Here is a 13,246-nt window from a genome sequence, read left to right on the forward strand (position 1 = left end):
AAAGCATGTAACAACTACCACCATCATACCATAGCATCTTGCATAGAATACGAGAAAATTCAGGTCCTACGTAAAATTGCCAAGTGGGTCTAAGGCTTCCATCCAGTCGCTTGTTGACCAGTCTGGTGTGGCAGTTGAAGACAGCAAAACGAAAGCCGAAGTTTTAAATTTTGCTTTCAACAAATCGTTTATGCAGGAGAATCATACAAACACACCATCATTTCACCATCAGACAGACTCCCGTATGGAAGATATAGTAATAAGCTTCCCTGGCATAGAGAAACAACTGAAAGATTTGAAAGTAAATAAACGGCAAGGTCCTTTTTACAATGAGTACTCTATGGCATTGGCCCCTTACCTACCTTGCATTTTTTGTGAATCTCCCATCCAGCATAAAGTCCCAAATGACTGGAAAAAAGCACAGGTGACTCCATTATATAAGAAGGATAAAACTATGGGCCCTCAAAATAACAGACCAAAATCCCTAACTTCGGTTTGCTGTAGGATCCCTGAACATTACTTTAGTTTGAATATAATAACCTTTTTCGAGGCTGAGAAGCTTATGTCCACAAATCAGCATGGTTTTAGAAAGCATCACTCATGCGAAACTCATCTTTCCCTTTTTTCACATGATATTCTGTGAACTATGGATGAAGTCCATAGATTCCATGTTTCTAGATTTCAAGAAAGCAGTGCCCCATTGCAGGCTGTATGAGCATATAGAATAGGTTCACAGGTATGTGAGTGGCTCAAAGACTTTCTAAGTTATAGAACACAATATGTTATCACTGATGGCGAGTGTTCTTCAGAGACAAGCACTTCCCCAAGAAAGTATGATAAGACCACTGTTGTTCTCTATATACATAAATGATTTGGCAGAAAGGGTGGGCAGCAATTTTCAGATGTTTGCTGATGATGCTGTGGTGTACAGTAAGGTGCTGAAGTTGAGTGACTGTAGGAGGATACAAGATGACTTAGACAAAATTTCTAGTTGGTCTGATGAATGGCAGCTAGCTCTAATTGTGGAAAAATGTAAGCTAATGCAGATGAGTAGGAACACCAAACCCATAACATTCAGATACAGTGTTAGTAGTGTCCTGCTTGACACAGTCACATTGTTTAAATATCTGGACATAACATTGCAAAGCAGTATGAAATGGGACAAGCATGTGAAGACTGTGTTAGGGAAGGTTAATGGTTAACTTCAGTTATTTGGAGAATTTTAGGAAAGTGTAGTTCATCTATAAAGGAGATTACATGTAAGATGCTAGTGCGACATATTTTTAAGAAATGCTTTAGTATTTAGGTTCCACACCTGGTCAGATTAAAGGATGACATCATCAGAACAGTTCAGAGGCAGGCTGCTCGAGTTATTACTAGTAGGTTCAAGCAACACATAAGTGTTATGGAGAAGCTTCAAGAACTCAAATGGGAATCCCTGGAGGGAAGGCGATGTTCTTTTTGAGGAACAGTGTTGAGAAAATACAGAGAACTGGCATTTGGAACTGAATGCAGAATGATTCTACTGCTGCCAACATACATTTTGTGTAAGGATCAGGAACATAAGATGTAAGAAATTAGGGCTCATATGGAGGCATATAGACAGATACTTTTCCCTTGCTCTATTTGCTTGTGGAACAGGAAGGAGAATGACTAGTAGTAGTAGTACAGGGTACCATCTGCCATGTGCTGTATGGCAACTTGCAGAGTATCCCTGTAGATGTAGATGTAATGTACTGACAATGATGAGTGAGAAAAATTGTATACTGAACTGTCTACCTTGCACGTATATGTAAACAAACTGTGAGCAGTTATTATGGTGTATGTATTTCAAGACTGTCTGTAGTATGAAAAGAATAGATTGCTACCCACCACATTGTGGAGATGTTGAGTCACAGATAGGCACAACAAAAAGACTCAAAAAAGCCTTCTTCCAATTAAACAACATAGACACACACACTCACAAAAATGCAACTCACATGCATCAGAGCATTTTCTCTGGTTGCCTCAGCAGCTTAAGGCAGTGGGCATGTGTGTCTGTGTATGTTGCCTAATTTGGAAGAAGGCTTTTTTGGCCGTAAGCTTACTTGACAGTCTTTTTGTTATGCCTATCTGCCATTCAACCCTCTGCTATATGGTGAGTAACACTGTATCATTTTCACAATATTGTCATTATTCCATATTGGATTTTCCACTGTTTTATTTCAAGACTGTGTTAGTGATTAGAATCTGGAATCATAAAACAGTATTTGTTTATTGAGACAGAAACTTAACATCGTAAGAAACACACTCTACAAATCATATAGTGGAGATGCTGAATTGCAGATAGGCACAATAAATAGACTGTCACAAATAAAGCTTTTGGCCATTAAGGCCTTCATCAACAATAGATGTAGACACACACACACACACACACACACACACACACACACACAACCACAGTCTCAAGCAACTGAAACCACACTGCAAGCAGCAGCACCAGTGCATGATGGGAGTAGTGACTGGGTGGGAGAGGAGGGGAGATGGAGCGATAGTATGGTGGGCATGGTGGACAGTTAAGTGCTGTAGATTAGACAGAGGGCAGAGAAAGGTGGGGAGGGGGGAGATGTAGTAGAAAAGGAGAGAAGTAAAAAAGACTGAGTGTGATGGTGGAATGACAGCTTTGTAGTGCTGGAATGGAAACAGAGAAGGGGCTGGATGGGTGAGGACAGTGACTAACAAAGGTTTAGGCCAGGAAGGTTAAGGGAATGTAGGATTTATTGCAGGGAAAGTTCCCACCTGCACAGCTCAGAAAAGCTGGTGTTGATGGGAAGGATCCATATGGAACAGGCTGTAAAGCAGTCATTGAAATGAAGGATGTCATGTTTGACAGTGTATTCAGCAACAGGGTGGGCCACAGTTTGTCGCTGGCCATTCATGGAGATAGACCGTTTGTTGGTTGTAATGCCCACATAGAACACAGCACAGTGGTTGCAGCTTAGCTAGTAGATCACATGACTAGTTTCACAGGTAACCCTGCCTTTGATAGGGTAGGTGATGTTCATGACCAGACTGGAGTAGGTAGTGGTGGGAGGATGTATAGGACAGGTCTTGCATCTAGGTCTATAACAGGGTTATGGGCCATGAGATGAGCAGTTCGGAGCAATCAAGGCATTACCTACAAACAAATCCAGGGTACGGCTATGGGCACCCGCATGGCGCCACCCTACAACAACCTATTCATGGACTATCTAGAGGAATCCTTCCTAAAAACCCAGACTCCTAAACCCCTACCTGGTTCAGATTCACTGATATCTTTGTGATCTGGATTGAGGGTGAGGTCATCCTATCCACATTCCTCCAGAACCTCAACAACTTCTCCCCTTTTGCTTCACGTGGTTCTACTGAACCCAACAAGCCATCTTCCTAGATGTTGACCTTCACATCAAATATGGCTACATCAGTACCTCTGTCTACACCAAACCTACTAACCGCCAGCAATACCTCCACTTTGACAACTACCACCCATTCCATACCAAACAGTCCCTTCTGTGGTCATTGCATCTGCAGTGATGAGTGGTCCCACTCGAAATATACTGAAGGTCTCACTGAAGCCTTCATAGACCGTATTTATCTTCTCAACCTTGTACAAAAACTAATCTCCCATGCCTTATCTTTCCAGTCTCCCACCACCTCCCACCATCTGACCACAGAGGAGGATTCCCCTCGTAACTCAGTACCACCCAGGACTGAAGCAACTGTATTATGTTCTCCACCAGGGTTTTGACTACCTTTCATCGTGCCCTGAAAAGAGAAATGTCCTGCCCACTATCCTACCCACCCCTCCCACATTGGTATTCCGCTAACTTACACAATATAATCTTCCATCCTGACACAATCCATGCTCCCAACCCCTTACCTCATGGCTCATACCCCTGTCCCATACATCCTCCCAGTCAAAGGCAGGGCCACCTGTGAAACTAGTCATGTGATCTACAAGCTAAGCTGCAACAACTGTCCTGCATTATATGGAGGCATGACAACCAAGTGGTCTGTCAACATGAATGGCCAGCAATAAACTGTGGCCAAGAAACAAGTGGACCACCCTGTTGCTGAACACACTGCCAAACAAGATATCCTTCATTTCAATGACTGTTTCACAGCCTGTGCCATATGGATCCTTCCCATCAACACCAGCTTTTCTGAGCTGCGCAGGTGGGAACTTTCCCTACAATATATCCTACATTCCCGTAACCTTCCTGGTCTAAACTCAGTGTGCAGTTTCAGCTCTCTGAGGCTGCAGATGTGTGTGCAAGTTGTGCTTGCGTGAGTGTGTGTGTGCATGTGTGTATGTGTGTCTACTGCTGACAAAGGCCTTAATGGCCGAAAGCTATGATTGTGTGAATCTTTTTATTGTGCCTATTGCGGCTCAGCATCTCCGCTATATGGTGAGTAGCAGCTTTCCTTCTCTCATATTGTTACATTCCATCCTGGATTTTCCATTGTTTGATTTTTGTCCAACAGTATCATACATTTCTTATTATATTATTGGCCTGTTTGTACTACACTGGTTACTCAAATATTAAAATTATTACATTTTTGTATGTCATTAATGTGATTAATAATATATTTTTATCATTCTGTAAGAGCCCAGACATGCATTTTGGATCTTAAAAAGTGTATTGGTAGCTTTTATGTAAACAAAATTTCAGCAGACATGCATTTTTAAACAAAATACGTACCTGACTCAATCAACTTTTAATAATATTGTCAGGCTCTTCTTAATTTGGGCTGACTGACCTCTGAATAACATTTTCACTTTGAGACTAGAGATTGCACTGTATTGCAATCCTTTATTTATGAATTAGAGTGCTTAATCATCTAGGATGAAGAAGGAACTCATTACACTCCAACAAATAGATGGTGAGGAACAATTAGCACAATAGCAAAATCATTCCTGATCATGAGAATATTTTTGAGACAAAGGTTGCTCATTATTACTGTAACAAGGGGGCGACAGTAAGCAAAAATAGAACAAAAAACATGGAACATACAAAAGCATATAAAAATCGCACACCAAAGAATAAACAACACGTAGAAAAACCATAAGAACATACAAAAACACAGTGGCCCTGGTGGCTGGGTCGGAAGCTCCTTAATGGCTGTGATTACCTTGTCACCACATACACGCGACTCTGCACAACAGAATGCAAATAATGTCTCTGGTTGGTGTGATTCTTGATTGATGGCTGCAACCATGACATACAACATGTGTAGCAGATGCTACATCAGCCTTCTCAGTGGATGCAGTGCATCATCTTGGAAAAAGGCAGGAAAATGGATGTGGTGGCTAGAACAGGTTGTGCATAATAGTAGGTGCTCTGCACTCGTTGGGTTTTGCACCTGCAGTGGAGATTGTGATGCTGGCACTGGAGGATGCTGAGGTCTTGATGCCATTGTGGGTGGAGGTGCTTCACAGGAAATGCATGCAGGCTTGACACAGTAGAGTGAAATGGTTGTGTACTTGCAATTTACCACAATGTGCAGCATTTGAGTACATCTTCTTAAGATATGGTATGAGACAGTGTAACAGGGTTGCAATGGTGGCTTGACACTGTCTGTCTGAAGTGTTACATGTGAGCAGCTGTCTAAGCCACGGTGAACCTAACTGTTTGGCGTACATGTATTGATGCTTTGGAAGGTTGGATATGAGTGACATGCTCTCTTAACTGGTGTAGAAAATATGGCTGGTCCTGTGTTGATGTTTGTAGAGAACTGGCATTGACAAATTTTCCAGGAAGACACAATGTTTTGCCATGGACCATATCTGCAGCTAAGGACTCCATGTCCAGCTAGTATGTGGCTTGTAGGACAAGGAGAACTATCAAAAGCATGGAAATTCAAGAAATTTGATGGCACAGGAATGCTGCCTTCAGGGAATGATGCTGTTGCTCAGTCATTCCATTTGTTGGTGGGCTGACGGCTGATGATGCTGACATTAGGGACATGTCTGTGTCCACTCCTGTCAGTATTTCTCCAAAACAAGCCAGATGAAATGCTGTGACACCAGTTGTAAAGCTGTACAGGCTCCAGGGTGACACAGACTGCAGAGACTGTTGAAAACTGACTGCCAAAACAAGACAAGTAGGAATTGGTTGATCTTATTTGCAAAACATCACAGTATAGTTGGACTCTTCTCCAGGAACATTAACAAGTTGTAACTGTAACAATTAAGTGGCGTCACTGGAAGTCCAAAGCTCTTGGTTTTCCTGCTGAGTCTTGGCCAGTTCTGAAAAGTCTATAGGTCTCAATATGCTGGTGTGCAAGAGACAGTCAGCTACTACATTATTAATACCAGAAATGTGTTTAATATCCTTACTAAATTGTCTTCCTCAAGGATAGCAATTATTTTTGCTGTCCTGCTTGAAGGCATAGATTAATGGTTTGTGATCTGATCATAAATTCTCTTGCTTCTATCGGTGGCCTCAAGTACAGTAAATTCTTCCTAATCTGGCCCCCAGTAGTCCAGACCTCCAATAATCTTACTGCATCCACCCTCTAGTCGCTGATGCACACAATAATGAATTCTTGTGTGCAACAATGTTGTTAATTAATTACAGTGTTTAAAAATCTTACACATATTTGAAACTGTGGTTTTCTATACAGTTCAGTGTCATGGCTTCTAAAAGAAAACATGTTATATGAGACATCAAGTGTAAACCCAAAATTAGAGTTAAGTTGAACTCGTTGCTTATAGAAAGCCATTTCTGGACGAGCAACTATTTATGACCAACCTTAAACAGACAAATACATAATCAAAAGCCTACAAGAAAGTTATAAAGAAAGATATCTAGAAGAGGATGTAAGAGTGTAGAGCATGAGGATATCTCATGCAGCTGGTGCTGAAGCTGCAGATATCTTCCTGGAATACATTATGCAATCAGAAATGTGCTGTACTGATGTAATGCTTGTAAAGCTATTGAGTGATAAGGTTTGCTGTCATAATGTATCGTCATTGAAACAACTAAAAATCTGAGACATGTTTCATAGTGAGTGATATGCTGTATATATACACACTCAAGGACTAAGTTTTCTATGAAAATGAATTTGTCTTTGAATTTAATAAAGTTTAATATGTAAGTGATTACAATAAATTTAATATGCTGTCAACAATCCACCACTTCTACTAACCAGGAACCCATATGTGCAAGGAATGGCCAGATTAGCAAGAGTCTACTGTATTTAACCATCTCGTACACAGCCTGTTGTTCACAGTCGTAGGCACTCCACATCTTATGTGATGGTGACACTTTAAACAAGAAGTATGCAAGCAGTTGCCATGAACCATCTGGCAATTCCTGCAGTGGCAGACCATGTCCCGTATCAAAGCCAAGGGTGTGTCAAGCTTGGGTTGTGTGAGGAGCTATGTGTTTACCACACTTTGCTTTGCAGTCTCGAAAGTGGAGAACATCACTTCGGTCCACTGCAGTGGGATATTGTCGCTGACCTTTGAACTGGTGAGTGCCACATTTCAGTGATTCCTACAGTTCTGCTGCATACGGTAGATGGCAGTGGTAAAAGCTCTTTAGAAACTGGTATAATTCCTTACTTGTGGTCAGCCTTGGTATCTGCAAGAGGGCTTTGACCTTCTAAGATGGCTTTGACCTTCTCAGTTAATGGTAGGAAGCCTACATATGATATCCAAGGGCCTAGGAATGTGGCACTGGGTAGCCCAAACATGTTCCTGGCCATGTTTAACATCACACCATACTGTTCCAAACGTTTGAATACTTCCTTAAGGTGCTGGAGGAGTTGCTCCTTGATGGTTGAAAACACAAGTACATTGTTAAGGCACACACAGCAAAATGGCAAGCCTTGTAGGACAGAATCAATAAATCTTTTCCAGGTTTCAGCTGTGTTCTGTAAACCTAAAGTCATGAACTTGCTTTCAAAAAGTTCAAATGGAGTAATAATTGCCGTTTCTGGGATGTCTTCCTCTGCTACAGGAATGTGCATGTAAGTCTTGGTGCAGTGCTAAACACTGAATATTGTTGCTCCCTGTATCGTGTAACTGTACTCTGGCAACAAGGGAACAGGATAGCAATCAGGTACAGTTCTAGAGTTGAATACACTATAATCACCACATGGATGCCAGGCTACTCCTTTCTTCAGAATAAGGTGTACAGCAGATGACCATGGGCTACTTGGCGGTCAGATTATTATTTCTCTAAGTATTGTGCTGAATTCAGTTTTAACGATGACCAGGTAATCAGTTGCCAACTGCCTAGGCCTGCAAGATATGGGCAGGATGTATGATGCACTGCATTGTGTGCTTTGTGACACTTGTTAAGATATGCTTGGCAATCTGTTCAAAGCAGGAAATTGTCTTAGCAGAGAGGCACACTCCTTGTCACATGCCTGTATCATTGTAGCACTGTGCACAGTTGCACTGCAATGAAACCCTGCAGCAGTCAGTCCAGTCCAGCCAAGCATTGGCTGCAAGAGGTGGTAATGTGCCAAGTTACAAGCTCCTTTATTAACCCCGATGATGTCCCAGGTGAATGGGCAGAATAATCCTAAATTCTGTTTGATACACAATGTTTTGTACCTCAAGATACATGAATTATTAGTGGCAGATAAACAGAATGCTATCAACAGTCTGCAGCACATCACAGAAGATCAAACTAATATAGTAAAATCTGAACCAGTGCCTATCAGGTACTTCTGGCTGGATCTTCAGTCACTGATGAACAGGCATCGTGACTTCAGGAGGCAGTTGACTGCACCTACAACTTACTGCTGCTGGCATTTGGAAATGAGCACAGTGTTGTACATTTCTGCGCCTGCTCATTGAACCTATGATGGTACCAGCGCATGTGTTGTTCTGTGCTACATGATACAACACTGGTCAAAGAATGGCTCCTTGATCTCCTGCAGTAATGCGCTCTACCATTACCAGTACCAACTTGTGACAGCAGCTTTCCAATCTGCATAAATAATGATTTGATTTTTGCTACCAAGGAGTCAGAATCTGATTTGACCATTGCTGCCACTGCCATACTACCACCCAGCACTGTCACTGCAGGAACCTGGGCAGATAAAATGGCATATTGGATTCAATTTGCAATCTCTGCCATGGCACTTAATGATACCTCTTTGGTTGTGCCATGAGTGCTTTGACCTGTGGTGGTCAGCTGCACCACAGGGTGCACAGTAACTTGTCTGGACTGTCAGAAAAGGTAACTGTGTCTACCTCACTCCGTAAACTTTGCAAGTATCATGATGGCTTGTAATCACCTAAGTCCTTTTGCATAAGCATTCGTCATTTTCAATCTTCTTGTGATGCTGTAATCTCTTGACAAATTCCGATTTTAAGCTTTTAGTATGAGTTCTGCAGTAAAATGGTGGTGTTGCTGACTCATGACAAGGGCAAATTTTGTCAACTCAGCCATTATTCTATTGCAGCAAAAGGTTGCTTGTACCTGCACAGACCACAGCACCAGATTGTTTGGCCAAAATGGAGGCAAACAGACTGCTAGTCTGGACACTAGTGGCTCATCACTTATCTTGCATAACTAGTAAAATCCAATGGTGGTTAGTCCACTTCAGCTTAGATCATGTTGGGGTCACTCACTTGTCAAATTCAGCTTGGGCCGACCAAATTCTGAGTAACATGTTCACTCTGAGACTAGAGATTCCACTGGATTGAAATTCCTTATTTGCAGATAACAGTGTTTCATTATCTAGGACAAACAAGCACATTATTACAGTCCAACAAATACCTGGTCAGGAATGCATAACAAAATAGCAAAATTGTTTCTGAGCATGAAAATATTCATGGCACAGAGGTAACTAATTATTACTGCAGTCGGGAGTGACAGTAAGCAAGAACAGAACAAGAAGCATGGAACTTACAAATTCACACATCAAAGAATAAACAACACCTAGAAAATTCTTAAGAACATATAAAAAACACAGTGTCATTTGCAACTGGTGCAGAAGCTGCCTGACAGCCGTAGTTCACTTGTCACCATACACATGCTGCACTGCACAATAGACTAAAATAACATCTGGTTGGCACGAATCTTGACTGACGACTGTGACCATTATGTGCAACGTGTGTAGCACACGCTACACTATCACATTCATAAAATCTTGGTTTGGTAATGGACATATTACAACATTTGTTTGTGAAATGAACAATTTGAAAATGCTATTAAAAGGACCTCATGTTCCATTGATTTTCAAGAATATTCTATGAAATTAGTTCTCAGTAACAATGACAATAACAATAACAATAACCTGATATCCAACAGTACACTTTTTAAACATAATGACATTTGTAAACACATTTTGCAGTAAAATTAACAATGTCAATGTGACAGTAATTAACAAAATATTTATTCTATTCACTACTTATTTATCAGGATATAGGCTAAAACAAGGCTAAAAAAATCCCAGCATCAATCACTTCACTCACTATAGTGTTTCCTGGTTTGCGCATTACAGCATATGTTGAATTTCTTTCCTATATATACTCAGCACATACATCTCTGAAGTACATGCACAGAATTGGTTCCAGGTTTATGGCTATTTCTCTCTTAAAAAATACTGCTGATGTGTCTAAAATGTGTTCAGAAGGTGGTCTTCCATAGTTTTTATTCTTATCTGTATCTGTAACTGTGTATTCTTCATGACATTATGACAACTCATCATTTCTCTTTTTTTGCCAACAACTAAGATGAGTATAGTTTTTCTATCTGTCTTCGTTTCACATAATGTTACTTTGATGAAATCTGGCATTTTGAGACTGTGGCTGTGTGAACATCAACAAATGTGTACCTACTCATGAACAGCCATTTGAAGATTGGATTGTTGATGTTTTCTAGTTTGCAAGAATCAACTTTTATTTCATATCTGACTTTTATTTTCAAATTTTTTACTCTGATAATCCTCTAGAATTAATTTCTCAATGCAGCTAGACAATGTGAGGGAGGTTTATGACGAACTTTATTGTAGTTGGCTATGGTATGACATTTGATCTTCTTGTTTGCAAACAGGTGACAATGGCCCATGGGAATTGAAATGTGATTTGGCAGGATCCTGTGGTCCATTTGCTGGGAAGTGGCAGAGGGATGTGCAGGGAGGAGGAGGTGGGGGTGCTCAGAAGAACACTGTTTGGGAATGTGGACATCGTGTTCCCAGCTTGGTGTTATGGCCTGATCATGTACAGGTAAACCAGTTTCTTCAGAAACATAATCAGAAAGTTCTTATTCATACTTTTTGGCTTCACACACAGATTTGATAGAATTAGTTTTTATACATTCTTGATTTATCATCCCATCTTTTTACTTTTCTTTATTTCCTTCTTCTCTTTCTCTTCCAGTTACTCCTGTTCTTTCTCACCCTCCTCCCTCTTCCTCATCTCACTCATTCTATCTCTTTTCTACTGTTTTTAACGTGGTTGTACAAGAATGTGTGACAATAATTAATAGTTTCTTTGCTTTTCATTCCCAGCTGGGGAGAATTATGACACCAGAAATTTGTTGGTTATATAAAGGCCCGATCACTTAAAACTTCTGCTTTTTTTTCTTCCTACTTCCTCCTAACGGAATTTTACTTTACTGTCTAACCCAAGAACAGTGACTCATAGTTGCCTTCACAGTCTGAAGTGTTTTAAATATCTGCATAAACTGTAATGTTAACTTAAGTTGTCATTCCTTCTATATATAAGAGGGTCAGTCAAAATGTAATGCTTCCTATTTTTTTCTCCTTAAATGAAGTTTGTTCACTGTAACAAAGCTGAAGGGCAAACACCATTGGCAGGCAAAATACAGAGCAGCAGGCCAGTGACTGCAGTGACTCCACACAACATTCAGTGAGTCAATGACATCATTCATGGTGACTGCCAGGTGACTGCAAATCATGTGTGTTGCATTACCTCCCTCAGTAAATGCAGTGTGATGATGACTGTCCAACAACTGGGATACTCAAAGGTTTATGCAACTTGGGTATCAGAATAAAAAGACAAGATAAAGAACTGCCTCCTGACTCTTGCAGTGCTTCCATTTGGAAGAAGAGGAGTTTCTGCAAAAAATGTGACTGGTGGAAAAACATGGGTTCATTTTTTTGAACTAGAATCAAAAAAGCAGTCAATGAAATGCCATCACAAAAACTCACTTGAGAAGGAAAAGTGCAAAACTGTGTGTACCTATGGCTACAGTATACTGGGATGCAGAGGTTGTGATTATGGTTGATTTTTTGGAGCAGGGTGCACAATAAATTCTGCAGAGTCTAATGAAATGAGGGCATGTGACACTGTTGACAGTGATCCATCAGATGGATCAGGATGTTAAGTCCGACAGCCCCTTGGTGATATTCAAAAAGAGTAAGCTATGTGCTGGCACCAGGTTTCACTCTTTCCCTTCTGTCTTCATCATCATACAACACAAACCTGACACCACACTATACACTCATCCATTAACTTGCCCACACTCAATAATTACATGCAAGACACATTTTTATGTAGCAGCGATGAAAGGTGCCATTGTGTGCAGAGGAATCAGGCAACTGAACCTACTGCATGGTGTCTCTCAGCCAGTAATGCCATATGACTCTTTCTTTGTTACATCTTTTTTTTTGTGGGGAGTGGGCTCCACTATCATACTCTAACCATACTTCATGTATATTACTGTTATTATTATTAAATACTGGCCAACAGTGGTTTGTTAAAACTGGAAGTGACAGTTAAAAGGGGAGGGAGGAAGGGGGAGTAAGAAACTATGATCCCTTCCAGAAACTAACCCTACAGCCCTAGATTCATTCCTGATGGATAGACTGTACATAGTTCCAAGTGACAGGCTCATATAATTAATCAGTTGAATCCAAAGATTGCCAACTTGATATAACGCAATCCTCACTCAGATAATCAGCATAAGGCTGAAACCTTTGACGTTTATACAATTTGCATTTAAGTTCTGAAGCCTGCACTTCAGTAAATGAGGTACATAAATATTGTAGGTGCAACAGCAGTTACTTCAGACTTGTTATCAAAACATTATCCAGTTAATGAGAAAATTATGATATGGACTGAATGAGCTCCTCTTAGAACCTCTGAAATATTGCAGGCACTGGCCACCCAGAAAGATAACCACCTGTGCCTTACATTTTGAAGAATATTGGCCATTGGGTTGCATGTCATTGAAAAACTATAAATTTTCTTTACATAATGTTTGGTCTGAAAGGTTCACAGCCTAATAGTGCTGAT

General features: G+C 40.6%; 1 protein-coding gene across 1 annotated transcript in view; it reads left to right on the plus strand.

Moving 5' to 3' along the window:
• Positions 1-13,246, plus strand: part of LOC126236524 (arylsulfatase G-like) — a 98,811-nt gene that overhangs the window by 67,563 nt on the left and 18,002 nt on the right. Inside the window, exon 7 of the mRNA XM_049945890.1 lies at positions 11,040-11,212. Within this exon, the coding sequence (XP_049801847.1) occupies positions 11,040-11,212 (173 nt within the window). The remainder of the gene's footprint in view (positions 1-11,039; positions 11,213-13,246) is intronic.

This window comes from Schistocerca nitens, chromosome 2, assembly GCF_023898315.1.
Source record: "Schistocerca nitens isolate TAMUIC-IGC-003100 chromosome 2, iqSchNite1.1, whole genome shotgun sequence".
NCBI lineage: Eukaryota > Metazoa > Arthropoda > Insecta > Orthoptera > Acrididae > Schistocerca > Schistocerca nitens.